Source organism: Panthera onca, chromosome D4, assembly GCF_046562875.1.
Source record: "Panthera onca isolate mPanOnc1 chromosome D4, mPanOnc1 haplotype 2, whole genome shotgun sequence".
Taxonomy (NCBI): Eukaryota; Metazoa; Chordata; class Mammalia; order Carnivora; family Felidae; genus Panthera; species Panthera onca.
Window position 1 is genome coordinate 92676748 of NC_138351.1, and position 27888 is coordinate 92704635.

At 62.0% G+C, this 27888-nt stretch overlaps 1 protein-coding gene across 1 annotated transcript; it reads left to right on the forward strand.

Annotated features, from left to right (window-relative positions):
* Positions 1 to 42: 42 nt before the first annotated feature.
* FAM163B (family with sequence similarity 163 member B) lies at positions 43 to 27577 on the forward strand. Its single transcript, XM_078436265.2, has 3 exons — positions 43 to 438; positions 25960 to 26075; positions 26594 to 27577. Exons 2-3 carry the CDS (start codon positions 25983 to 25985, stop codon positions 26990 to 26992), a joined length of 492 nt encoding a protein of 163 aa, XP_078292391.2. The 5' UTR covers positions 43 to 438; positions 25960 to 25982; the 3' UTR covers positions 26993 to 27577.
* The last annotated feature ends 311 nt before the right edge of the window (positions 27578 to 27888 follow it).

Consider the following 27888-nt stretch of genomic DNA (forward strand, 5'->3'; position numbering starts at 1 on the left):
CCCGCAGCGGACGAGCGGTCAGCACCAGGGACAGCTCCCGAACGGCTCCCCGCAGCCCCCGACGGCGGCGCGCGCGGGGCCGGCGGCGCGCTCCCCGCCGGCTCGTGCGCGCGCCCTCCCGCCAGCGCGCGCCCCGCGCCCGGGACTGGGCTGGAACCGCGCGTGCCGCTCGCTGGGAGCCAGCCTGCGCGTCCGGAGCCGTGGCCGCAGCCGGAGCTGGCAGGGGGCTCCCGCCCGGGCACGCAGTCGCCTCCCGCGGGCCTCCGGGCCTCCCCAGCGCCCGCCTCGCCCGCCCGGCCCCAGCAGGCGCCGCAGCCGTGGCCTGGGCAGGAGCGGCCGCCGCTAGCTGCGCCCTGCCCGGGACGGACGCCGGACCGCCCCGTCACGTGCGCCCAAGTCCTCGGCCGGCCGGGGGCAGCGCCGTTCCCATGGTTCAAGGTAAGGGCCGAGCGCGGGCCGAGCGGTCGCGGGGCGAGGGGGCCGAGGCCGCCGGGGACGCAGGCAGGGAAGCCCCGGCTCAGTGCCCACGAAGGCTGGGGCGCCCGCTGCAGCCTGCCGGGCAGTGTGGAGCCGGGTCCCTGCCCCACGCAGCTGCCGGGCCACACCACCCGTCCCATCTCCATCTGCCCTGGACGTGCGCCCCTGGGGAGGAGGCCGTGGACTGTGAACGGAGACCCAGGCGGGCAGCGAGGCAGGGAGGGAGGTGGGGACCCACGGTGCCAAGGGACGCCTGGTCTCTCTCCTGGCCTGGGCATGAAGGAAATCGGGGAGAGAAAGTTTCCGAGAGGAGCCTGGCCTCTGTTCTCTGTGGTGCCAGGAGCCGAGACCTTTCAGTGAGACTTGCCTTGGACCAGACACCGTGCTCGGCACCTGACCTGTGTAATCATTCATCCAATTCACCCAACACCCATCAGAGAGGGGCACTGGCTCTATTTGACAGGGGAGGAAACTGAGGCTTAGGGAGGTTTGGTCGCTTGTCCAAGGTCACACAGCCAGAAGTGGTGGTGCTGACCTCGGTCACGGCCACCGGCCGCACGCCCACCCACCTTTGTCTGTTTGAAATCTCAGCTTAAACGGGGGGGAGGAGCACGGGGCTGGCCTTTGGGTTTCCCCAGCCAGGAATAAAAAGACTCCAAACACCAAAACTCCAGGAGAGACTGCCTGCCCACCCTCCCAGCTCTGCCACGTCATCCCACCCAGTGTCCTGTGCTCCCAAGGCCGAGGGCCATGTGGGCACTAAGAGCCCTGCCAGTGTGCATCTCAGCCCCACCGCTCTGTGACGACAGTCTCAAGGGTCAAGTTCATTGACCCTTCTTGAAAATAAGAGGGTGTCCCAGGGGCCTTAGCCCCAGCCTGCCCTCCTTTCACGTTCCTCGGGAAGCTGGAGCTCAGGAGAGCCAGAGGGGACGACCTGCCAGCCTTTCCCTGGCCCTCCCCTCTGCTCGGGCCAGGCCAGGCTCCTGGGGCGGGAAGGGCGGGGTGGGGGGGGGGCTTCCAGGTGCGGTGAGGACTTCCAACCCCCGAAGGTTTGCGCTCGCTAGGACAGCATCCAGCCGCCTCTGCCAGTGGCACTGACAATGGAGCCCAAACGACCAGAGACCTCTTCTTACCTAAGCAGGTGGCACCAGTGCTTCCTGGGCCGAGGGGAGGGACCGACTTTAATTCTTTGTGCACTGACCGTAAGCTTTCGGAAGAGCTGGGGTGCTGGGAACTCGGGACAAGTCCATCTCGCTCCTGGGGCTGGGGCTCAGGCAAGCTGGGGTTTTGTTCCTGTTTCCGTCTGGCGCGGCTGTGGGGCACCTGCGTGACGGGGTGAAAAAAACCCAGGGTGAGCCTTGTGCCCTGCATCCTCCTGACTTCTGGTCTCCCTGCCACCTGAACTTCCAGAGGGGCTGACTGGTCCCGATTCCCTCAGAAAGCTTGGAACTGGTCTCCTGAAGTGTTTGGGGGTGTCTGGGAAGGACCCACCCACAGGCTCTCCCGGCCTCGGTGCCTTCGGGGTGCATGGGGACGGACGTGGGGAGCTCTGGGGACCATCGGCTGGTCTTTCTGGAGCTCTCTGGCACTCTCTGCTGAGAGCGCTGGCTATGGAAATGTTCCAGCTTTTCCACTCTAGCCTCTCCAGGGGAAGAGGGGAGGGCGTCCACCACCGAGCCCTTCCCAGCCTCCGAGGCCTCGAGCTCCCAGACGCGCATTGCTTGTACCGGCACAATCGTCAAACAGGAGGAAGGGCGCTCGGGGAAAGGTGGGCACAGCTCGTGGAGCCAAGACTCATCTGCCCAGTTGTGTCCACCTTTCGGGGTGACCTTGGGCAAGTCACCTTCCCTCTCCAGACCTCAGTCTCTCATCTGTGAGATGATGGGGTGGCTCATGCCATGCCCCTGATGGGCCATGACCACTCTGCTCATCGAGGCCCCAGAGTGAGCGTGTAAGGCTGGGAGGAGCTGCAGTATTGAGGGAGCACAGAGGAATTTTGAAATCTCGGGGCAAATCTGAACCCAAGCCCCCCACTCAAGTGATCGTCCCAGCCTTGCATGTTTGGGGGCCGGCTCTAAATCACTGACTCCTGGTGCTGGTTCTGGGTGAGCCATATGGCCCGGCCGGCCCGGAGGCTACACGGCAGGGACCCAGTCCCGCAGAGAGGCCCCTGGGCTCCACGGATCCGCTCCACAGAGCGATGGTCTCGACACCCAGCCAGGAATAATTGCAGCACTCAGAAGGGGTGAGGGAGCAGGCAGGGCTGCGGGGGGAGAGTCATTACATCTCTGTAAATTGCATCTGAGTTCGGGCAGGAGGCAAGGCACGGTGGCAAAAGAGCCCCACTCCCGTCCTCCCGGCAGCCCCTGGCCCGGCCACCCTCTGCAAAATAGCCAGTCTGCGTCTGTACGTCAGTAAGAGGCAGTTTGTGTGGCAGAGAGTGCGGATCCTGGGCGACCGTGGGCAAAGCGGTCAGCCTCCTCGTGTGCAAAACTGAGGGCGCTCCTGCCTTCCCCGCCAGCACAGGGCGGCAGCTGTGAATCTGCCCCCCCCCCCCCCGCCCCGAGGCAGGGGACAGCCCCAGGCTCAGCCCGGGGTCCGCTCCACTGAGACCAGCGCGACCGGGGGCTTCTCAGCCTGCCTTTGCTCTCCCCCTGGTGCTGGTTTTCCTTGCGGTGTCTCGGTCCCTTCGGATTTGCTCCAAAGGGGGTTTGACAAGCCCGGCATCTTCGGCGTCTGCCAGCTCCTGTCCTCCCATTGCCGCGCGGAGAGGCTCCTGGTGCGGGCACCTTGTTTCTCTTTGCAAAGCTCTTTGTTCCCTTTGGAATTAGGTCCCCTCCCCAAGCAGGCTCGAGCTGGCGAGCCCTCCCCCAGGCTTGGCCCAGCCCCACCCCCGGCTGGGGGCCCTCTGAGGGTGGAAGGCGCTACAGGAAGAACTCTAGGGGGACTGACCTCCTTGCCCCGGGTCTGAGTCAAGCCTGCTGGTTCCTGGCTGTGGGATCTTCTGGGCTGCGGCCCATCAGGCGAGGCTTGTAAGCCCTGCTTCCGGGGGTGGGTTTCTCCAGAGATCCCCAGAAACCACAGACGTCGGGAGCCTGGGAGGGACACGGCCAGTTGTAGCCTTTACGGAATGTTCTCGGGCTGCGGCACGACGGGCTACGTGGAGAGGGTGAGGCTGGAGGCAGGAAGGCTCTGGAGGAGGCCACTGCGTCCAGCCAGAAGGGAAACGATGGAGGCCTGGACCAGGGGACTGAGAAGTGGGCGGAAACGACCATCCCTCGGAGGGAGGGGCGAGGAGACAGCGTGCTGGGTGGTGGGAGAGGCCCGGGACGGAACATCTACCTGTCACAGGGCTCTGCTCTACACGGGACCGGGCCGGAGACCCGGGCGTGGCCGGACAGGCAGGATGGGCCGCGCCCAAGTGGTGAGGAGGCCGCCCCGGGGGCCTCGAGGAAGACTTTTCTGTTCCAGCAGCAGCATGGCGTCACAGCCTGGCTCCGTGTTACCGCCTGTCCCCTGCACACGGTCCCCACCCACCTCGAGGGGTTCCCACGGGACTGGGCCCCGCCCTTGTCTAGCCAGCCACCTGTACCCCCGTGCTCGGCTTTCCCAGGTGGCAGAGGCGGGAGAAGCCTGGGCCAGCCGAGAGGCCCACGTGGAGGCTGGCCAGGGGCCTGGGTGGTGGCCCTACAGCAAGCCAGGCTGCGGGGGCTGCCGCCTCGTTCGCCCCATTCCCCGGTGGTGTGGTCGAGTGGGGGAGAGCGTGGCCGTTGGGGCTGACCAGAGCCGTGTTTCTGTCCATGCTGAGTGTCCCTAGTGAGGTGACTTGGCCTCTCTGGGCCTTGGGTTGCTCGGTGACGATGTTAACATCCACCTCGAAGGACGTGCTAGGTTGCGTCTCAGCTGGCTGGCCGGGGAGGGGGCTGCGGGCACTGTTCGGCGCTCACAGAAACCTCTCTTCCAGGGCAGGTCCACCCCCCGGGGCAGCCCCCGTGGGTGCTCGTTTCCTGGCTCAGCCACAGAGTGGGCTCAGGGCAGACTGGCCTGGGGGCCACCCCGGCTCCCTGACCGTCGCCTGCATCTGGGTTCTTCCCGACCTGGTCCACAGTTTCCGCATGCCACAGCAGTGGCAGAGGTGACCCTTGGGGCACTCCCGGGCTGCCCTGGCCAGTGGGGCCCTCTGGCGGCCGGGATCCCTGGGGAACAGTCCTCCCTCCTTTATTATTATTATTATTATTTCTTATTACTTATCGTCATCTGCTGTACTTGGCCGTGCACCCCGTCCGAACTGGCACGTGGAACGGTACTGCCCGGGGTGGGTGCCAGCAGCCTCGCGTCCCTGGGGACTTGCTGGGAGCACAGATCCTCAGACCCCCTCCAGACCTCCTGGTTTAACAGGCTCCCCGGGCGATCCCTGTGCTCCGTGAAGTTGGAGACACGCTGTTCCAGAAGACATTCTGTACACAAAAACAGCGGAGGAAAGCCATCGCAGGTGACTGTCTCCTCCAGGCTTACGCATTTAGCTGAGATATGTTAAATTTTAATACGTTAAAGGGATTTTGAAATGAAATAAATTGGTGCTGGCTGTAAAAGACAAGTCAAGCCATCCCTTTGTTTGTTTGTTTGTTTGTTTTTCACAAACTATAAGCCCGGGGCTTCCCCCCCCCCCCCCCCCCCGCTTCGACCCACCCCCAGGCCGGGGATCCATCACCCAGGGGCTCCTCGGCCTGTGTTCCTCCCTGTTCTTTTGTCGGCAGATCTGGACCCTCTCCCCGCATCAGCACCCGTCTTCTGGTGTTTCCTGGCCCCGTGTTAGTGAGCAGGCGTGTGGGTCATCCTGGGTTTTGGGTTGTGCCGCGTAGTTTTATTGATTCATTCACTGGTGTGATCCCAGCAGGGAAGGATCTCGGTGGGGGGGGGGGGGGGGACTCCAGGGGGGGAGTGCACACTTGTGACTAGAATGAGAGAGCTGGGCAAAGCACCTCCCGATGGATTGTGACACGGGTGTGGGGCAGCAGGCATCCCAGATTCAGAGGAAGATACCCCATGGGTCAGAGCAGTCTGGGAGGGCTTCCTGGAGGTGGAACTTGAGCTAAGCCCGGAAGGAGTATGGAGTGGGGAGGAGCAAGCGTGCCGGGGGAGACGGGGCATTTCTGCCATCCCTGGGACGCAAGACGCCTCTCTGTTGACTTTGGTAATCAGTGACTCACAGAAGATACCCCGACCGTGTCCAGTAGTCCGTGCCCTGTAAGGGTGGGGGGATCCAGCTGGCCACTTTCTGGTGGTCCCATTGGCTTGGAGCCTCAAATCTGTTGTGATTGAGGTCGGCATTCATGCTCTGGTCTCTCTGCCAGGCTCAAAAAGGCTCCCCGCCGCCCCAGTAACACACGCGAGGGACCCGCGGCCGAGCCCCCGCCACGGCCCCACGGCCCTGCCTCAACTCCAGGGCGCCAGCCGGCTCTGGCTTTGTGCTTCCCGCCAGCACATCCCCCTAGCGCTGGCTCAGGTTATTTTGGCCAGGCTGCTCGGAGCACAGGAGCGTGTGTCCCAGGGCGTAGGAGGAGGCTGGGACGCATCATTAATGTGTCCCTGACACTTGTCAGAGGCCTTGCCTCGCGGTGTTGGAATGTCACATTTACTCCCCGTTTTCCCAGTTCTTTCACTTGCTGTTGGCAAATGCACTGACTCGATACCTTCGGGAACCTTCCTACAGCAAAGATGCTCATTTTTCAGATTCTAAGGCAAGCGCCTAGTCCAGAAGTCCTTTCTCTCTGCAGGGCGTCTGCCCCCCGCTGCTCCCAGAAGCCGGCAGACCCAGCTGGCTTAGGGAAGGACCCACATGTCTTTTGCTGGCAGGGTCTCCCCTCGAAACATTGCGAAACCAGCAATGGCTTTTGAGAGGGCTGATTCCAGGATATGATGATCCAATTTTGGTTCAAAGGAGGACAGGGGGGAAAAAAAAGTCGAATATTTCGCAGAAAAAAACAGCAACTTCTTTGTAACATCGTCAAATTGCGAACTTGTGGTATTTACCTGTGCTTGGAGTTTTTGTTTGGTTAAAACACTCATTATACAGAAGGCTCCTGGCTCAGTGCGAACCCATTTACAAAATTAAAAATATAGGCAACTTTAATTTTACCTTCGTGGAACTTCCCACACGAGAGTTCCCTCTAATTACTAAACAGATTTCTGTTTCAAAAGGACAATTTTTGTTTTGCGATGCAGCGTCCTGAATGATCACTTTTGTGGTAGGTTTTATTGCCGCCAGGCTGTCTTGTTTTTCCACGTCCAACCTTTTCTCTCTGGGATCATCCCCAGTGTTGAACGTGAGACCCGAGGGCAAGAGGGAGGCGTGGGAGCGAACGGGTAGGGGTCCAGCAAGGCTGAAGAATCTGTGGGATGCCCTGAACAGGCACAAGGGTTAGGACCCCGCGACTCTGCCCAGCCGCCAGCGCAGGTCCTCCGGGCTGGTGAGCCCTCTCTGTGCCCTACGTTCCCGGTCCACAGAAATCAGATAGCTGTGCCCCTCTCGCAGGGTGGTGGTGAGGGTTCTTCACCCCCGTGTAAGACCCCGGATGCCCGGTAGGAGCACGACAGAGGGGGCCTGGTGCTAGATTCTGGGGTCTCTGAGGGCCTGTTGAGTAGCACCTGTGATGGAACTTGGGTTCCCGGTCATCTGTGCAGCTGGGGGTCGGAACCCTGCTTCGATCCCGTCCCAGCTGAAGACAGAGCGCGGACCCCGGCTGCAGCCTAGCAGGCCCTGCCTGCCACAGACCCTGCGAAGCCCCCGACCTCCTCACTGGCCTGTCCGCCCCCACTGGGCTCCCGCATGGTGGCTTACTTCCCGTTCTGGAACATGCCCAGAACCTTCCTTCTGGGGGGGAAGGGGGGGCAGTCCCGCCTACTCCCCTCTCTGCCTGAAGACCAGATCTCATTGGCCACGGTGTGCTTCAGGAACGTGTCCCTGACCCCACGTCACCTCCCGGGAGGTTCAGCCCCATGACATGCCCTTGGGCCCACCGTGACACTGGCCCTTTGGGTCTTCCTGACTGGTCTCCGTCAGCACACAGGCTGGGGGGCCCCCTTGAGGAGCGCACCTGTGGATGCTGTCCGCCAGTGCGCCCAGAACCAGGCGCAGTGCCGGGCACGTGGATGGGAGCACTTGGTAGACATTTACCGGACGGCTGGGAGCTTCTGTGCCATTCTGACGCCCCCACCTTGTCTGCCAGGGGCCGCCGTGGCCTCTCCCCGACCTCTCCCCGGACTGAGACACCCCATGTTTAGAGCCACAGATGACATCTATTTCCCCATCAGGGTCTCCCCTCCAAACACTCAGAACCTCCTCCGGGAGGAAGACTCAGAACGTTCCAGAAACGGGAAGTAAGCCAGCGTGGCAAGAGTGCAGCCAGTTGCGAAGCAGTTTGGGAGGTGAACAGGGTCTGCTCCGCGCGGCACCTGCCGTTTTCCAGCTGCAGGAATTTCAGCGTCGGGTGAGGTGGTTCCAGGGCTGGTGGGTCACCCAGGCCAGGCCTCAGCTCCCGGCCAGGCCTCCGGGTTTTTAAAAATCATTCAATCTGCAAGACGGGCCCTTTCAACAACACGCCTACACTCACTTAAAAATGGCTGAGCCCAATTTTCTTAAAAAGGAAAGTTGATGTGAAACAAACCGCTTCGGGCAGGGTCTTTGCTGAAGCCTGGGCCACCAAGGACTGCTCAGGGCGGCAGAGTTGCCCCCAGAAGTTGACAACGGCGTCACGGCGGCCGCCGAGCTGGCAGAGCCTTGCGGAGAGCAGAGGTGCCAGACGGGACCAGGGCGAGCTTGTGCCCGTGCCCCGGGGCACTTGAGCCCGTGAAACTATGTCAGAGGAACCAAGAAATGGGTGGGGGTGGGGGTGGGGGTGGGGGTGGGGCCGGCCAGGTTGACGGCCGCCGTTTGGTGAGGCCTCTGCCCCCAGGATCCGTCCGTGCGCCCAGGCAGGTGGGGCCGCCTCGGGCTCCCCGAGGCCTGTACTTGGAGAGAACTTGGGGTGACCCCTGGGGAGAAGCGAACCCTGGAATGTGGCCCGGAGCCGAGGGGGTCCCACCGTCCCCCATCCCCTAAGGGTGTGTATCCCACCGCTCAGGCTGTCTTGGATGAACTGTGATTTCAAGAGGGAAAGTCCCTTTGTTCCTTGAGCCGGTGATTAGACCGGGTAACGTCCGAAGTCCCTTCCCGGTGTGCGGGGGAAAGCGGGGGACTCTTGGTCAGATATTCTGATTCTCTGAGACTCTGAGCCGCGTGGCTCTAAGTCCCTGGGAGTCCAGCATTTTACCAGCTTGTCCGGACCCTCCTCCCAGGCTCCAGTAGTGCCCTGGCCGTCCGCCCCGTCCTCCTGCCCTCTGGTTCCCCACCCAGCTCCAGACCCTGCCTGGAGCCCCAGCGCAGAAGGTGGGCCTGTCTTAAATGAGCTGCACTGACCTTAGACCAAGGCAGGGATCCAGGGGGGCTCCCTGGTAGGTGCCAAGTCCCCTGGGGGCATCTGAACTCCAAGGGGAGTGCCCGGACGGATGGTGGCAGCTCACAGCCCAACCCACCCCCCCCCCCCCCCCCACCGGCTGCTGGACCGTCCAGCCAGTCCCTCTGGAACCTCCGGGTTGCTCAACTCACCTTTGCCTGGACTCACCTGCTGTTCCTTCACCATCAGCACCACATACACACGCACACGGGCACACATGCAGATATAAATGCACATGCCATATACATGCATACACGCGCATACAGGCACACATGTGGATATAAATACGCATGCTGCATACACTTATACATACATATGTGGGTACATATACATGCACATGGTGTGTACACACACATATACATGCATGTAGATGCACACACACAAGGTTATAAAGAAATAGCAGAGGGGCGCCTGGGTGGCTCAGTCGGTCGGGCGGCCGACCTCGGCTCAGGTCATGATCTCGTGGTCCGTGAGTTCGAGCCCCGCGTCGGGCTCTGTGCCGACCACTCGGAGCCTGGAGCCTGTTTCAGATTCTGTGTCTCCCTCTCTCTGACCCTCACCCGTTCATGCTCTGTCTCTCTCTGTCTCAAAAATGAATAAACGTTAAAAAATGTTTTTAAAAAAAGAACTAGCCGAGAACTGCAGTTTAGGACACGCGAGCTCCGGAAAAACCCTAAGTTTCCCTAGTTCGATTCTTTGCTGTTCCCAAATAAACCCACTTTGCTGGTGAAATAACTGGCTATTGTATTTTTAAGGTTAACAACACACACGCACACACACACACACACACACACACACACGTACAACACACACATATACACACAGACGTGCACACCTATGCATAGACACATGCATGCCTACACAAACACATGCACATGCATACACACAAACACATGGGCGTGCACGTGTGCGTGTGCACACACACCTGGACACGCACATGCACGCACGCGCGCGCACACATGGGCGCACGCACATACACACGTGTACGCATAAACATATGGGCGCATGCACATGCACACGTGTACGCACAAACAGATGGGCGCACACATGCACGCGCGTATGCACACACACGGACACACACGCACGCGTGTACACACAAACACATGGGCACGCTCACATGCACGCACGTACGCACAGACACATGGGCGTGTACATGCACACGCATACGCGCGCACACATGGGCGTACACATGTGCGCACACACACCTGGACACGCACATGCACGCACGTGCGCACAAACACATGGGCGCACACATGCACGCGCGTATGCACACACACATGGACACACACGCACGCGTGTACACACAAACACATGGCACGCGCACATGCATGCGCGTACACATAAACATGTCGTGCACGCACATGCACACACACAGCTCTGGGGTGAGGAGGTACTGCCTGGATTCGTTAGGGCACGGCTGGCGCCAGCCCCACCGGCTGCTCTGGGCCGTCCTGGCCAGGGCGGGAATTGCAGGCCACCGGCGCGTGCAGGTAGCCCGAGGCCGTGACACGGGAAGGAGTCCTGGGTTGGACAGGTCAGGCAGCAGCCCAGTGGGTCACTGCTCCGACCTGCTTTCCTGGGTGACCTCGGTGCCCACCTGTGAATGAGCGTGACTCTTGTCTTCCTCACTCACGGGGCCGCTCTCTGGGGAGACGCCGTCTGTACCTGAAAACTCAGACTGCAGGGAGCCGTCAGGACACAAGTGGTCTGTCCTGAGTCGCCACTGAAACGGGTCCCGGGGGCGCAGGCAGACAGCTGACGTTTCTTGCGCACTTCCTCCCTCCCTCCCTCCGTCCCTCCCTCCAGTCCGGCGGCCAGGCGCCTGGGTCCCCGGCAGAAACTGTCCAAGTGCCCCAATCTGTTGGGTTAAGGAGAGCCCACCTCCTTACCTCCCCGCACGCAGCTTACAGCTGTAGCCATGGAAACTGCTGTAACCTTGTGAACAGCTAAAACATATGTATATATTTGGTTTGTTGTTTTTTTAAAACATCAAGCAGATTTCTTTTCTGCTTTTTACACTCCTGTGGGCACGGGCAAGGTCAATACAAGGCGCGAGGCGGTCATAACAGAAGGCGCCCCGCACCTCCCACCCCCTGAGCTCACTCTGCAGGGCTCGGGTCCAGGAAGTTGGGGGTCCCCCGTGGGGAGAGCCCCCGAAGGGCCGCTGCTCCCTCCACTGGGCCTCCCCCAAAACGAGCCAGATTCCACCCAACTCCCATAGAACGGAGTCCTTCCCACACGATTCCCCAACACGTGCACAGATGGGGCCGCTGGAGACCCAAACCCAGTGAGAAGAATCTTCCAGCAATAGAGCCAAGCAGCGTGCCCTGGCGAGGAGCCACGCTGTGATCCTGCCCTCCAGGACTCTGTCGTCGAGAAGAGGAGACGATACTAATGCCACTCTCGTGTTAATTTCGGGAAGAGTTTTGCTGGATAGAAAATTCTACGTTGGTGTTCCCCCTACTGTAAACTTGCTGCCAGCTGTCTCCTGGCGTTCACCGTTCCCACCGCAGTCTGTGCGTGCCTCCGTTGCGCCTCACGTGCCTTTTCCTCTGTCTTCGATGTTCACCGTATCGCTGGATTTGGACGATTTTATTAGAACGTTCCTCGCCGCGGCTTCCCTCGTGTTTCTTGGGTTTCCGGTTTGTGGAGGGTCTGGGATCCAAGTTTCCAGCAACATTTCTTCTCATGAGTCACCTCTCTGCGCCCGCTTTCCTCTGGGGGCTCCGGTCCTCTCCCCGGAGCCCCGCTTCCTCGGTCGGGGGTTTGTCCCTTTGCTGTTTCATTGGCTGTTTCTACCTGGGCCCCCAAGCCCCCTTCTCCCGCAGCATCGACTCTGAAGTTACTCCCACGTGGCGTATTTCTCACCTGAGAAATCGCTAATCTCTAGAAATTCGGTTCGGTTCTCTCTAACGTCGTCTGTGTTTCTGCTTCACGTGCCCAGTTTCTCCTCCCGCGTTCTGACCACGGGGGCGACAGCTGTCGTAACGCTTTCCATGTCCTCGCCTCCTAATTCTGTCATCTGTGCCGTTTCTGGGTTAGTTTCGACGGCCTGACTTCTCTCCCCGTTATGGATCGTATCGTTGGCTTCTTGGCAGGCCAGGTAACTTCCCAGCTGGTTGGGAGCCACACCCCTGTGCGGACTCGTGAGCTTTGTTCCGGGCTGTGGCTGTTACTTGGAAACGCTTCGATTCATTCGGCTCGAGCTTTTGGGCTTGTCGGGCAGGACCGGAGCAGCACCCAGTCCCAGCCCTTCTGAGCTCTGTGGCCAGTGCTCCGGGAGCTACGACAGGTGGGAGCAGGACCTCCCCCTGGACCCGCGGGAGCGCCGAGCCGCGTTCTCTAGAATCCTTTCCGATGGTTCTGTCTCAACCTCAGGTAGACTGGACGCACATCCAAAGGTGAGGGATGACGAATCTAGAAGGCATTTCAGGAGGGAGGGGGCATGAAATTGAAGCCGTGAGAAGACAGGCAGTAATGCTCCGTGGAGGCTGTTCGGGAGCAGACGGACCCTGCTGTGCAGCCTGGTCTCTGCCGACCCTGTGCCGCTTCCTCCTGCCGCTCCTGTGCTCCGGCTCCTGGAGCCCAGCTTGCTCTGCCTGCCCCCGGGCCTTTGCACTTGCTGTTTCAAAGGCGGAGACCCAGAGCAGAAACCAGGATGCAGTAGGAGCTTAATAAATATTTGCAGCTGAATTGTCGATAAATGATCGACGCCAAGCACAGAGTAGGGACAGGGAGGGCCACTAGATCCCAGAAGGGGGAGCTGTGTCCATGGCAGGAAGGGCTTACTCAAGGAGCCTGCTGACCAATAGCCAGGGGTTTCAATAAGCAGAACTGGAAGGGAGTTCAAGGCGCGTGGAATGGCACCAGCAAAGGCTCAGAGGCAAGACCGTGCATTTTGTGGTCGGGAGGCCCAGGGAACAAACCTCTCAGCCAGACTGGCTTAAGAAGCATGGCGGCAATAGAAAATGCAGAGCTGAGGAAGAAAATCAGAGACCAGCTCGGAGGGCCAGGGACACGCAGATGTTTGGGGCCTAGACCAGGAGAGTCACGCTCAGGCCTGAGTTCCAGGGGGATTCTTGGCTGTAGTGGGGGAGGGGGGGGGAGGGGGCGTCTGCAAAGGCGAACCGTGGCTCCGAACGTGCAGACATGAGACACGGGTAGGAAAGCCAACACGGGGCAGTCTCCGTGCAGGGGCTCGCGTTGTCAAAAAACAATCAAAACGACACCTGTTGGCATACTCTTAGAAATGCCCCCCGGCCCCCACCTCGCCCCCGAGGCCCCCACTTATCTCTTCGGAAGCTGTCACTGAGCACCCTGGGCTGGGAGCCGAGATGGGCCGGGCCCCAGAGCTCACAGCCCAAGAGGAGAGAAGTCACGGGCTTCTGGACAGAAATACAAAGGAGAGGAGGTCAGTGAGGGCTCCGTGGAGGCCACCAGCAACTCCAGAGCACGGGCAGCATTTAAGGCTCTGGGTCAAGGGTGCACGTCTGGCCTGCCCGACAGTCCAGCTTCCTGAGGGCCAGGAGGAGGCAGGGAGGGCGACCCCCACTCACTTCTGTGTCCTCGGTACAGCACAGTGTTTGGCAGGCTGCCCGCGCTCATGGTGCTTATGGCAAGGAGGAGAGAGGGAGGGAAGGAAGGAGGGAGGGGGAGAGGAAGGAGGAGGGAGGGGAGCTGGAGACAGGCGTTAACATCCTGTTTTAAAGGTGAGGGGACCGGGGCCCGTGGCCACCCTGACAGTAGGGAGGAGAGTTTGGATTCACACCAAAGTCTTCCTGACTCCTAGGCTGAGCAGGGCCGGGAGGGAAAGACCAGCGCCGACCGGCATGAGCCCAGGCTTCCTGGAGGAGGAGGCATCCGAGCCGGGCCTCGGGCGGCGGGAATCTGTCAGGGGCTGCGGTGAGGGTTCCGTGGGAGAACAGATGTCATCGGCCACGGTGGCTCCAGTGATGTGACGGAGGCGGCCGATTCGAGGCCGCTGAGCTCCTCGGGAGCTAACGGGCAGGACGGGAGGGACATCGGCTGCAAGGAGGGAAACAGCTGACGTGGGCGCCTCGTCTGGACGGCGGAGCGGGGCCTCGCCGCCGTGGGGTATCTGCCCCTGCTCTCTGCACTTGGGCAAGTTGCATCCCTGCCACGTGGAGACACCCACCTGGGGGTCCTGGACCAGTGGGGGCATCCGAGCATGGCTCGGATGGCTGAGTACCGCCCCCCCAACCCCTCCCCAGGCCCTGGGGGCGGGATCTAGCACACAACGGGCTGTCAGTGATGGGCTGGGTGCCTGTCCAATCCTGTGAGATGCCAGAGGCAGCCAGCATTTCTGTAAAAGCCCCCCGACCCCTCATCGGGCCCCCGGTTCTGCCCCTCACTGGCCGTGTGCCCTGGGGCAGGTCACATCACCTCCGCCAGCCCCGGTTTTCTCATCTGTGAAACGGGTTAAAAATTCCAACCCCGAGGATGATGATCAGGCTTAAACGGGGTGGTGCGTGCATTCTCCCCAAGCACCACGAATGCGGGCATCACCACCGCCCCGCTTCCACAGATGCGTAAACCGAGGCTCTCCAGGAGCAGTGGGCTTTCCCCGTGGCACACCACCGGAGCAAGAAGGAGCAGAGCAAACGCGGTCAGGGTCTCCTCAGTCTCCCTCCTTCCCTTGCCCTTTCCAGCGAGCCCCTCCACAGCTGGCTTGGTCTTCTTCCCCCCAAACTCATCTACGGCCCCAAAGTCTCCCCTCTCCCTTCCCTCCCCACGTGTTCAGCTCCCAAGGGCTCTGCCTTGGCACGTGATTTGATCCACAGGCCCCTGTGGCCCCTGTCCCAGGAGCATCAGTGTACCCCAGAAACTCCCAGGGGGAGCCCAGTGGTCCAGAGCCCCCCCGGGAACGCTGACGCAGCCCAGGTGAGGACTGGCACTTGGTGGGGAGCCGGCCTGGCCCAGGCCGAGGTGTGGGGCGCACAAAGCACGGGGTCGCTGTCCCTGCACACACGGGCGGACAGTGCCAAGGTGCAGTGGTGCACACTGGGAACCCCGTGCTAATCGGATGCAAAGCTTTGTGGAGCGATGGGGGGGGCGGGGAGAAGGAGAGCAGGGAGACCCCCCCGGGGAACCCTGAATCCCCTGGGATGGGGGATCCCTGCTGAGCATCCCTGAGCCCTGTTTGCTCCGCTCTGCCGGGCTGAGACCACGAGGGGTCTACTGAATGTCTTTAGGGCTTCATCAAGCTCGAGGTGCTGAGCCAGGGCGACGGGCAGAGGCCTGGCGTCAGATCTTGACTGTGCTTCCTCCTCGCGTCCAGGCCTGGACGCACCACCTTCTCCGGGCCTCAGTTCCCCTGTCTCTGCGTGAAGACACTCACGGGGCCTGGGCTGAGTGTAGCCATGAGGTTAAGTGAAATGTCAAGGGCACAGCCTTCGGCTCAGCGCCGGGACGCAGTCAGTGTTTAATAAACGGAAACTCCCGTGGTGCCAGCTGCACTCAGTTCTTGGAAGAGGAAGCTGAAAATAAAAATAAAAAATTTAAGTCAAGCAACAGAAAGGGTTTTGCAGACCCAACGTCTACACATTGTTACTTTTAAGGGAGAGAAGAGGCCGGTGCGGACTACGGTTGAGCTGCCCCCCCCCCCCATTTCCTGACACGGATTGGGACACCCCAGCCTCACAGAGCTCTTGAAGGCGCACCTCGCCTGCCTTTCTCCCGACGGGGACCCCGCACGGGCCTGGCCCGAGACTCTGTGCCTGCCGCACCCTCCCCCACTTGCCCAGGACACCCTGGGGGGCAGGCAGGTGCGGGAGGTGAGAGCCACAGTGGCAAAGCCCCGTCCCTTCCCTTCCCAAGCTCTGGGCCTGTTCAGTGGGGGCTCGCCAATTAGACCCCAGTTCATTTCAGAAATCCGCCCCCCCCCCCGTTTGAGAACTCCTTCTGTGTCCTTGCACTATGCTGACCCCTAGCGACAGGAGGGCCACAAAACGTGGTGAACCAGGTTCCTGCCTTCATGGGGCTTATCGTCCGTCAGTCCAGTGGGCAAGGAGGAGAGAGCGCCCCTGTCCCTGCCCCCCTTCTTTAGGCAAGCCGTGTAGGGGGGAGCCAGGAGAAGGGGGGAAAGACAAGACACCAGCTTTGGGGTGGCACACCCAAGTTCACCCCCAGCTCCCTCACCCCGGACCATGTGACCTCCTGTGCAGCTCTCTGGCTCCGTTTCCTTGTCTGTAAAGTGGGGTGATGATACCTGCTCAGACTCTCCTAGGGATTAGAGATGTTGGTGGAGACTGTCACTCCCTGCCAGGCACAGGGGGTGCTCAGGACAGGACAGTGTGCTTATTGCTAATGTGAGGTACCGGGGAGCCACCCAGGGTGTTTGAGGGAGGCAGTGACCTGTCCAGACTTAGGTTCAGGAGCCCCAGTGGGGCGGCATGGGCGGGAGGGCAGGGTAGGAACCTCTGGGCGGCCTCTTTGCTAAAGGGCGGATTTCTCTGCCGCGTTGGAGTCGCACGGGTGTGAACTGTCCTCACAGACACACGTACATCTTTCAGACAGATCACAGGACGTCAGACAGGAGAGGTCTGGGGGCTGCTGGGGCCCCAGGGCCAGACACTGCTGAGCTCAACAACATCAGACACGGGGTGCCTCGCCTCCTCCCATCCCCCACCACCCCCACCACCCCCACCACCTTGGGGCCCGAGGGGGCAGGTCAGGGTCGCTGGCCTGTGCTCAGCCCTCATTCTGTGGCAGGCATCCAGGGTCACCCTGGGTAGGTCTCCTTGTCTGGGGGGCACAGCCACCCATCTGCACAGACAGGGCACGGCCACATGCTCCCAGCCCTCCACACCACCAAGCCTGGTCCCCATGGAGCCGGGGGATCCGGCCTCATTTGACCGCATGCCTCAGCGCACCCCGACTGGCCACTCTTCTGGAAGCAGGACGGTGTGCTGAGGCGGGGCCTCCAGGACCAACTGCAAGAGGGACAGTGTGGTGGCCTGCCTCGTAGGTGTCCCCTAGCCTGGCCCGGTAGCTCCCACTGGCCCGATGTGCTGCCCACTGCCCCCGAAGGGCCGGGGGGACCCCAGGTGACCCTGGCATGGCTCTGTGGCAGAGGGAAGGAAGGGCTACCTCTCGTCGCTCTCTGCCTTCCCAGAGGTGCCTGAGGCAGAGGACAGCAAGTGCCTGGGGACCGTGCCCGAGGGGGCAGGAAGGCCACCCAGCTGGGGGCGCCCTCTTTCCCCAGGCAGTGGGGATGCCGAGCCCCCTGGCCAGTCCAGGTCGGGCGAGGCAGCTCCTTCCAGTTTCCTGGCCGTGGCCCAGGCCCCCCAGCCCTCCAGGGCCCAGAGTCTGCCCTGAATCCTGTCCCTGTAGTCCACGGCCTCGGCTCGGCAGCCGGGAGGGGGCACAAAGACAAGGTGTCCATCACGATGGGCTTTTCTGCTGGCTCGGTGCGTTGTTTTTTCTCTTCCGGCCTCGGTTTGCCCCTAGGCTGTGGGTGGGGGGATCTTGCAAAGAAATGCATCCGCTCCCTGCATCCCCCACGGCCTGGGGAGTGCGGGTGGGGCAGCCACCCGGGGGGAGCCGTGGGGCGAAATGAGAGGGACACACCGCCCCCCTTCTCACGGGCGCTCCTGGCTCTGCTGGGTCCGTCCTGGAAATTTCGATTCATTCTTCAAGAGCTCACCGTCCCTGTGAGCGTCGAGTGTCTGTTGTGCGCCCCGGGCTGGGCTGGGCGGCGGGAACGGAGCGGGGAACCACCTGCTCTCACAGCGCTGGCCCCAGGCGGCGGGGACGGGTTGGGGGGTCTTCAGCGGGGGTCTGGGGAGAACTGCTACAAGTCTACGAGCCCCCGAGAGAGCCAGCAAAATAGCGCGGGCCTTGTGCTCGTCCCCGCGGTCCCTCACGGAGCCCAGGCCGCGAAGCAGGCCAGCCCAGGGCATCCCCGGCTTCCTGAACACCAGCACCCCCCTGCCCCGGCGCGCTCCGGCCCCGGCCTGCCCTGCCGGTGGGCGCGGGTCTGGCTCGCGGGGGGCCCCGCTCCAGGTGGGCCTGCATTTCTGAGGAGCTGGGAGAGGAGATCTCCAGGCGCCGCTGGGAACCGCCCGTCCAGGCCGCCAGCCGAGCCCAGCCCAGCCCAGCCCAGCCGGGCTCTGGAGAATATCTCTGAGACCAGCCACAGTGCTGCCGAGCACTTCCCCGTCTATTTATTACCAAACACAGGAATCTGGGAGCCCGCGGAGCGTGAAATTAGGAACAAATGTGGAGGAGGTCTAGACAGGAACTGCGCGGACGCTCTCGCTCGCGGACCACGGGGCCCTCGGGCTTCCAGGTAGCAGGAGCGCTTTTGTAACCAGACAGATGTGTTTGTGGAGGAAAAGGCGTGCCGGCTCTCCGTAAGCCCTTGCCGAGACGGCGGGATGGGGAAAGGCCTGCGGGGCGGCAGGAGCCTAAGCCTGGCTCCCCCAGCCTCGGTCTCCCCATCCGGAAGTGAGCGGCACCATCAACGCTCGGTCGCAAGGGCTGCTTTACTAAACGAGCGGATTCCAGGGCCCCCGTGCCGATCCGCGAGGCCGTGCTTGCCAGGCGCCCCTGCATCTGGTGCCCGGCGGGTTTGGAAGTCACTGGCCGAGACGAGCCAGAGGCCCGGCCGGCGTGCAAGGACGCAGGGCTTGGCTTCTCCTTGGCGCCCCAAGGAGCACCGGGCACCTCAGGTGAACGCGGCGGACAGAGGCCTTCCTTTGGCACAGCCCGGTGCCCTGTGCCGCGCGGGGCTCGAGGGGAGCAGGGAAGTAGAAGCGTCTGCAGCCAAGCGCAGGACGCGCCGTCCAGATGGCAGGCGTGCGGGGTCTTGTGCCGGGGAGGGGGCTTCGTGGGGGGGAGGCAGGTGGAGGGCTGGCGTCTGGCTCTGAGGCCAGGTGTTTCCTGCGCCCCGCCCCCGCCACCACCCCCGGCAGGAGACGCCCGGGGCTCGTAAAGCAGCCGGCTCCCCACGCCCGCCTGCCGTGCCCACCGGAGGGGGGTGGCGCCCTCCGCAGACTCTGGGAGTGGAGGTGGGGGTGCACAGACGGGCCGTCCCTCAGCCTGTCCCTGGAAAACTCCAGGGTGGGGACAGGGAAGTAAAGCCGTTTATAAAGCTTTAAAACCGTTTATGGTCCCAGGGGGCAGATTAACAATTCAGCGCGATCCTGGCCAAACCGTCTTGGCTGGCAGGGCGGCGAAGACTTCAGGGAGAGCCGAGGGGGGACCGCGTGTCAGAGGCCTCCTCCAGCCTGTCCCTGGGCCTGCCGGCTCCTCTCTGCCTCCAGCCTTTGCTTTGCTGTCCCTCCTCCCACAGCCGCCCCCTCCTCTTGCCAGCCCGGCCAGTCCATCCTTCCAGGAAGCCCCCGGTGGGCGTCTGGGTGTGGTGCCACCTGTGTGGAGCCCTGCCCCCCACTGGAACCCCCCGTTGGTCTCTTGGGCACTCAGCACGACCCTGCTCAGGACGCAAGTGTCCAGGGAGCGGCCACTGGGCCGGCCCGGCGTCCTCCGGGCCCCCAGGAAAGCATGCGTCCACGTGTGTGCGGCTCTCACCTCTCCCACCCTGGGCAGTGACGTCACGCCCATAATACAATGACAAGGAAACTGAGGCCCGAGAGAGGCCTCTGACCCAGGGTGACCAGCAAGTGTACGGCAGGACTTTCCTCGCTTGCCCCCCCCCCCCACCCCCAATCTCGGGCAGGACGAGGGCCCCTCAGGCTCATCACCATGGTGTCCGGTGGGGCAGAGTCCCCAGGCACAGGAAGGAGGTCCGAAAGGTGACGGTCCGGCTAGGACGGCCGGTGTGAGAATCGGAGAAACAGGCCTCTGGCTGCCGTTCTGCTGACTCACTGTGTGAGGTCATGGACGGGTCCCGCCTGGCCCCGCACTGTCCTCGGCCTCTCCGTTCCCACCCAACTGTACTAAATAGAGGAATGGGACATCCCAGCACTGGCATTTCAAGGTTAGAGAAGTGCAGGAAGGCTTCCTGGAGGAGGAGGAGGAGGAGGAGGAGGAGACACGCTCTGGGCCCGGCTGGCAGGGTAGGCTCTGCGGAGGCAGAGGGAAGGGCATCCTGGGGGTGAGCACAGCCACGCCAGAGGGGTGGCAGGAGGGTGGGGCCGAAGGAGGCCATGTCGCTCTTAGGGGCTGTTCGGAGTTAACTATGGACCGATGTCAGGCCGGGGCCCCAGAAGAGCCGCCGGCCGCGTGCGCGCCTGCTGGCCGGGCCTGGCCCCGGGTCTGGCGCCCCGTCGCAGGTGTCGCTGCCCCTCGGCAGGCGCGTATCTGCAGAGCGAGGCTGAGACACTCCAGCTGGACGTGGCCCGGGTGTCGGAGCTGGGGCTGCTGACAGCCCCGGGCGCCTGGCCCGCACCGGCACCCGTCCCACCACACCACCAGGCTGACTGCCGCCAGAGGGCCCCCGACAGCCGGGCCGAGCAAGGGGCCTTCCGTATCTCAGACCTGGGAGAGAGGCCCCACGGCCGCCACGGCCACTCCCCAGCACCCTCCGGGACCTGCCAGGGGAGCCCGAGCCGGACAGGGACCCAAATACTGACAGTAACAGCCGGAGCACGGCACCCCGGCTGGCCGGGGTTGGGGGACACTTGGTGCTGCTCTCTTGGCCGTGCAGAGGGGAAGACTGAGGCACGGACACGTGGAGGCGTTTAAAGCCCCGTGCTAACTGAGGGCAGAGCCAGGCTGGCCCCAGGGGGTCTGCTGGGTGCTGGGGTGTTGGGGGCACCGAACGGCCCAGCAGAGTCTAATCCCTGCACGCTCTCTCTCGAGCTAAGTTCTCCCACTGATGAAGTAGGAACACAGTTACCGTCTGGGGTACAAAGAGCCGAAACCCCAGCAAAGGTGACATAGTCACAGAATGAGTCGCTCTGCAGATGCGGGGCGGGGGGGGGGGGGGGCGGGAGATGTAATCCCGCCAGTCAGGACAGCGGCGACACTGGTACCCCCTGGGCCTGGGAGGCCCCGGATCCCAGGTGGCTGGCAGTGGGGCAGGTATGGCTTCCGGCTGCAGGGGAACCCGTCTGTTGGAAGGGTGTGCGTGGACCAGCCCGCCCCAACCCGCTTCCTCGTCCACAGAGTCCCAGTGCCCTCTGTGCCCTCCCGCGGTGCCACACACGTTAGGGGTCCATCCCACTGCCTGGGGTCCATCCGGCTACCTGGGGTCCATCCCGCTGCCTGGGGTCCATCCCATTGCCTGGGGTCCATCCGGCTACCTGGGGTCCATCCCGCTGCCTGGGGTCCATCCCATTGCCTGGGGTCCACCCGGCTGCCTGGGGTCCATCCCGCTGCCTGGGGTCCATCTGGCTGCCTGGGGTCCACCCGGCTGCCTGGGGTCCACCAGGCTGCCTGGGGTCCATCCCGCTGCCTGGGGTCCACCCGGCTGCCTGGGGTCCACCCGGCTGCCTGGGGTCCATCCCGCTGCCTGGGGTCCACCCGGCTGCCTGGGGTCCATCCCGCTGCCTGGGGTCCACCCGGCTGCCTGGGGTCCACCCGGCTGCCTGGGGTCCATCCCGCTGCCTGGGGTCCATCCCGCTGCCTGGGGTCCATCCCGCTGCCTGGGGTCCACCCGGCTGCCTGGGGTCCATCCCGCTGCCTGGGGTCCACCCGGCTGCCTGGGGTCCACCCTGCTGCCTGGGGTCCACCCGGCTGCCTGGGGTCCACCCGGCTGCCTGGGGTCCATCCCGCTGCCTGGGGTCCACCCGGCTGCCTGGGGTCCATCCCGCTGCCTGGGGTCCACCCGGCTGCCTGGGGTCCACCCGGCTGCCTGGGGTCCATCCCGCTGCCTGGGGTCCATCCCGCTGCCTGGGGTCCATCCCGCTGCCGCCTTCTGGCCGCGTCAGGTGAAGGCTGGGGTGAGCTGTGGTATCCCGTGAGCCCCACAGGAGGGAAGGGCGCGGGGGAGTGAGGCCAACATCTGCCTGCTTTGCTTTGCTTTGCTTTGCTTTGCCTCACCTCAGTGAAAAGCGTGAAACGCATCTGGACGGCGGGCCTGGCCCCTGCCCAGCCCCGCCCCCCACCGCCAGCACACCCTGCTCCCTGGATCCGGCCCCAGGTCGGCCTGCACCCTTGGTGGGGCCGGCAGGCCAGCTGGCCTCAGCCGCCCTGGGGGCCAAGGTGGGTGGGAGCCGCCTGGCAGGGCGCCCAGGAATGTGGGGGTCCCTGGGGCTCCTGCTTTGTCTGTCTGTGTGGCCTGTGCTGTGTCTTCCTGACTCGGGCCCCGTCTGCATCTGCCTGTCTGCACCTCTGTCTGAATTCGGAGCCGTCTGTGAGTCTGTGTCTCATCGGCTCATCACTTTGGGTGTGTACAGATCTGCCTTTCTGTCTGCCTATCCGTCCGGAGTCTGGGTTCCCATCCCAGCTTTGCCCCTGCCCACACTGCTGCCCTGGGGGGTGAGCACAGCCAGGGCAGAGGGGTGGCGGGGCCGAAGGAGGTCACTCTTAGGGGCTCCTCGGAGTTAACTGTGGACTGAGGTCAGGCGCCACCAGCCGCGTGCACGTACAGGGGTGCAGCCCCTCGCTCCCCACGTACCAACTGCTCAGATCTTGAGTCTGAAAATCCCGTGTCAATTCTCACACGTTCCTGGAGGGGAAAAAACGGGCCCAGATTCCAGCAAGTCTTTGGCAAGGGTTATCAAAAACTTGAGAAACGTGCACACCGTGAAACCCTTCCTTGCACATTCCTGTCGTCTCAAGAAGTAGGAAATAGTGCAAATGCCCACCCATGGAATGTGCTGTGCAAGCGGGGCTTCCCCCACACTGCGGAGTGCGGTGCGGCTACGAAAAGGAGCCAGGTTCGGGAGGGGTCCCTGGGGACGTTCGGAGTGACCGGGGAGCGTATGGTACACGCAGTGACAGACCGCTAGGTGAAGCAGGGGAAGGTACAGAAAGTCTATACAGAGTGCCGTTTTAGCTTCAGAGAAGGGAGGAAGGGTCTATTTCCTTATATTTTTGGAAAGAGGCAGTGGGGAGCGCCTGGGTGGCTCCGTCGGTTGAGGTCCAGCTGGCTCAGGTCATGATCTCATAGCTCATGCGTTCAAGCCCCGTGTCGGGCTCTGTGCTGACGGCTGGGGGCCTGGAGCCTGCTTCGGATTCTGGGTCTCCCTCTCTCTCTGCCCCACCCCCTCCCGCTCACACACACTCTTTCTCTCTCAAAGATAAACATGGAAGGAAGGAAGGAAGAAAAAGAGGCAATGGGGAGATAAATCCAGAACCAAGTAAAATGGTTCCCTCTGGGGCAGAGCCGGGGAGTGACAGGAAGTGAGACCCCTGAATGTACCTGGTTTTATGCTTTTGACTTTGGAACCGGATGTTTTCTACAATTAAAATGCAAAATTAAACCAATTTTTTAAAAAGGGAAGAACTAACTGGAATGAATGAACCTGAGTATCGAGTGGATAGAAAAACCATACTAAGAATTATTTCAAGTGACTTTGAAATAGTCTTGTTACTATCCACTCCTGAGGGGGTGAGAACAAAAAGAGAACAAATAAATATGTTCTGTTCAGTGGACATGTTCAGTGGACATGTTAGTCGGCCGCTTAACCGACTGAGCCACCCAGGTGCCCCTGGTACCGTTATTTTTAAGTTATTATATATAACAGGGAAAAACTAATAAGGAATAAAGTCAATAGAAACTTACGTTTTATTTTTCTCTTCCTAAAAAAAAAAAAAAAAAGTATTCCCTAGTTGGGACACCTTGTACCTAAAAGCAAAATATCGGGGCACCTGGGTGGCTCAGCCAGTTAAGCGACCAGCTTTGGTTCAGGTCATGATCTCACGGTTCGTGGGTTCGAGCCCCGCGTCGGGCTCCGTGCTGACAGCTCAGAGCCTGGAGCCTGCTTCGGATTCTGTGTCTCCCTCTCTGTCTGCCCTTCCCCAACGTGTGCTCTGTCTCTCTCTCGCTTTCAAACATAAATAAACATTAAAAAAAAAATGTAAAGCAAAATGCCATCAAGGATTAGTGGGGGTCCCATCAAAATAACACAGGAGCCATTGTGGAGGGACCTCCAACCCCACAGTCCCAATGGGATCATTTGAACATTAAAATGTGGACTGAACTACATTAAATATATAAAAGTCAGTGAGATCACAGTGATACTAGAAAACCACCGCAAACCTCTTGGGGGTACCCCCCTCTTCTGAAAATTGATACAGAGCTGAGCACCTGTGCCTTTCCTCTGCACGCTGTATTTTCAGGATAACTACGTAGGTACTAGGGAAAGTTCTTCAGAGAAGGACCAGGGCTAGTCAATGCAGGAGAGACCGTACTGCTCGCAAAGCCACTCTTTGCGGCCCCCTAATTAAATAATGGATCTAGGACACAATCCCCAAGGGCTGGTAAGTCGATCGGGTGGAGGGCCAGCGGGGGAACGGACGGCAGCTGGACCCACCAGCCGTTGATCTCAACGTGGTGGCAGGCAGAACAGAGTCACAGCCCCCAACGGTGACTGGGTAGGAAGCCAGTTTAGAAGACAAAACAGCGCCAGAGTGTTCGAAGCCACTCGAGGAAACCCAGCCAGCTCTAGTACATGGAAAATTCTGTGAAGATAAACGACCCAGTTTCTTCTATAAACAACAGCGGCGGGGTGCGTAGGGCGAGAGAGGAGGGAACAGAACTGTTCTAGAGTCAAAAGAGCCAAATGTAACTGGGTCCTGATTTGAACAAAGCAACTGTAAAAAGACATTTTCGAGCTGAGTGAAGGAAGCTGAACACACACAGGGCGTTTATGGTTTTGATTTTTGTTTTTTTCAGTCTTCATCTGTCAGCTTTTGCACTGAAGGATTTATGAGTAAACTGACACGCTCCGGGATTTCCTTTAATACGCTCAATCGCCCCCCCCACACACACACACTGCCCCCCCTGCAAAAGAAAATGAGGGATGGCCAGTCGAGGCAGGGGTGCCCGAGCCAGCGACTACTGGCCTGTGGGAGGTGATCGTCAGGCACACGGGAACTTTGCAAGCCAGATGTTAAACCCCTGAAACAGGCCGTCTCGAGGACGGACATCGCAAGAGCCTACGAGGCAGGATGCTTTTTTTCTGGAACCGGTTTCTCAGCGCCCGGACGGAGGGAAAAGCTAACAGAAACACGGCTGGTGACACGTGCTCGTTCTCTCTGCCTTTGTGTGACATTTTCCAGGATGAAGAGTTTACAAAGGGCCTGTCCCTCGGCCTAGAAATCCCCCTTCTAGGAACTTCTCCTGAACAAGTAATCGCAGCCGGCCGTGTAGCTGAAATGGCTCCCGTCACTTAGCTGCAAAAACACTTACTAAAACATCCACTTAAAGTATTTTTTTTTTAATGTAAACAACCTAAATATAAAAAAAAAAAAAAAAAAAAAAAAAAAAGGGTTGGTGTTCAGTCATGAAAGAAGACAAAAGTTCCGGAGACGGGTTGCACAGCGGTGTTGAGTATTTACCGCCACCGAACCCGCACACTTAAAAACGGTCGTGGTGGTGAACTTCACGTTATGTGTGTTTTACCACAACCGGACGGGTTGTGTCAGACGACGGGACGTGGCTAGAAGCGATGTCGAGGAAGGAAATTTAATGATCTGGAAAAATAAGGACGATCTTGTTCGGTTACAAAACCATATGTTCAGCTTGACTGTGTTTGGGTGAATTTAGAAATGCGTGAGCTTGGGAGAGCCAGCCTGGAAGGGCGCCATTCCCTGAAAGCGTGCTACGCTCAGTGCCGAAATCTTCACCGGAGCCCCGCGAGCCGGGCTGGGGCGTCCTGTTAGCATCGCCCTCTCCAGACGTGGGACGCAGGGCCCGGAGACGGAGGGGCAGGGCCGGCCTGCCCTGCACCGCGGCCCAGCCCCGGCCCGGCCCCTGCCCCTGCCTCCTGCGCACATGCCCCGGGGGATTCTATTTTCCCCTCTGGGCCAGTCTCCTCGACTTTCTAAACCAGAAGGGGTGGCTCTTGCAAGGAGGAAGCAGTGATGCGGGGAAACCTGGTGATGTGTGTTGCAGGCTGTTGATGGAGAAGGGGGCGGATGACAGCCGGGACAGTGGTCATCACTGGGGGCATCTTGGCGACTGTGATTCTGCTCTGTATCATCGCTGTTCTGTGCTACTGCCGGCTCCAGGTACCCCCCGGGGGCGCTGAGGGAGGCGCGAGGAGGGCTGGGGCCCCGCCAGAGGGGAAGGGGCAGGTCCTGCTGGAGAAAGTGCCCAGCAGACCGCCCCGGCCTGGGTCCCACCTGCCAGGGTTCACCCCTCCCAGGGCTTCCCAAACCCCCCCCCCCCCCCCGCAGGGCGAGGCCGAGGAGGCTCAGGGAGGGGAAGGGACTTGGCCGACGGCGCACGCAGCTGCCATGCGGGAGAGCAGCAGGAGTAAGCGTCTGGGCCTCGCTTCTGGCCCCCTGGGCTCTCCCTTCCCTACCCACACCGGACGGCCCTCCGAGTGCCCCCCAACCCCGAGAGCAGGCCCAGATGCACAGCACAGCGCCCATCTTCAGGCTGCCTGGCCCTCCTGGGCCTCGGTTTCCCCGCCCGCACAGCTTGCCGTGGGGACCGGCGGGGCGTCTGGCCGCATGCGTGCGTGCATGCGTGCGCGCGCACGCGAGGGCGGGCGGGCCGCGGGTCACCAGCCCTCTGCCCGCAGTACTACTGCTGCAAGGAAGAGTCGGAGGAGGACGAGGAGGAGCCTGACTTCGCCGTGCACGCGAACCCGCCTCCGCTGCCCTGCGGCCGCAGCCTGGTGCTCACCAACGGGCCGGCGCTCTACCCGGCCGCCTCCACCTCCTTCAGCCAGAAGAGCCCGCAGGCCCGCACCCTCTGCCGCAGCTGCTCCCACTACGAGCCGCCCGCCTTCTTCCTGCAGGAGCCCGAGGACGAGGACGTGCGCAACGGCGGCGAGCGCGTGGCCTACCAGAGCGTCAGCCAGGAGGACGCCGAGCCGCCGCCGGGGGCCTTCGGGGGCCTGCAGGCGCTCAACCCCAACCGCCTCTCGGCCATGCGGGAGGCCTTCTCCCGGAGCCGCAGCATCAGCACCGACGTCTGAGCAGCCCCGCCCGCCCGACGGGCCCCCAGACCATGGTGGGGTCCCCGGGGCGCGTCAGCCTGGCCCCGGGGCCGGGACCGGGGCCCCGCCCAGCCCTCCGCGCCTCCCTGTCCCCACGGGGGCCGGTCGGGGAGCTCCGCGGCTCGCTGCAGGGATAGGGCCCGGTGAGCACGAGGTGGCCGCCGGGGGTAGGGGGTGCGGGGCCTGGGGCTCCCAGGCGGGCGGGCACAGGTGAGCTCCCAGGTGTCAGTCCGCAGGGCAAGGCAGGGCTCTGGGGCCTCGACGCCAGGCTCCTGACGCTGAAGCTGCCGTCCAGCAGAGCTGCAGGGGGAAAGTGGCCTCCACCTCAGCCCCAGCAACTTGGCCGTCGCTGGCTGTGAGGCCGGGCCTGACCCCACCCCCCGACACCCCCCACCCCCCACCAACCCCAGCCTGCCGCCCCGAGCCTCAGCCGCGATGCCACTGGCCCGGTAGCACAAGCCCTCCCTGGCTATTGCAGACCACGTATTAAGTCCCAGAACGGCGCGGGGGGTGGGGAGCACACCCCCACCCCACCCCACCCCACCCCCCGGCCACCCCCCCCCCCCCCCCCCCGCGCCCTCCCGCTCACACGCACATCCTTGGCTTCCGGTGCCAAGCGGCGGAGACGCTCTTTGGGCTGGCCTTCCTGCAGATGTCCCGGAAGTTTCAGGGGCAACCAGGCCCTCGGGATTCACAGCCCCACCCAACTGGCTTTTTGGTGAAAGAGGGAGGCACAGAGGGTAGAGGAGGCCACGAGCCAACCACCTGCTGTGGGAGCACCCGCACTGAAACAGGCACCCCGTTCCGAAGTCCAGGTGTGGTGGGGTGCACAGGGCGGGGAGCAGGACCTAACAGACCCACTTGCTCCCCATGAG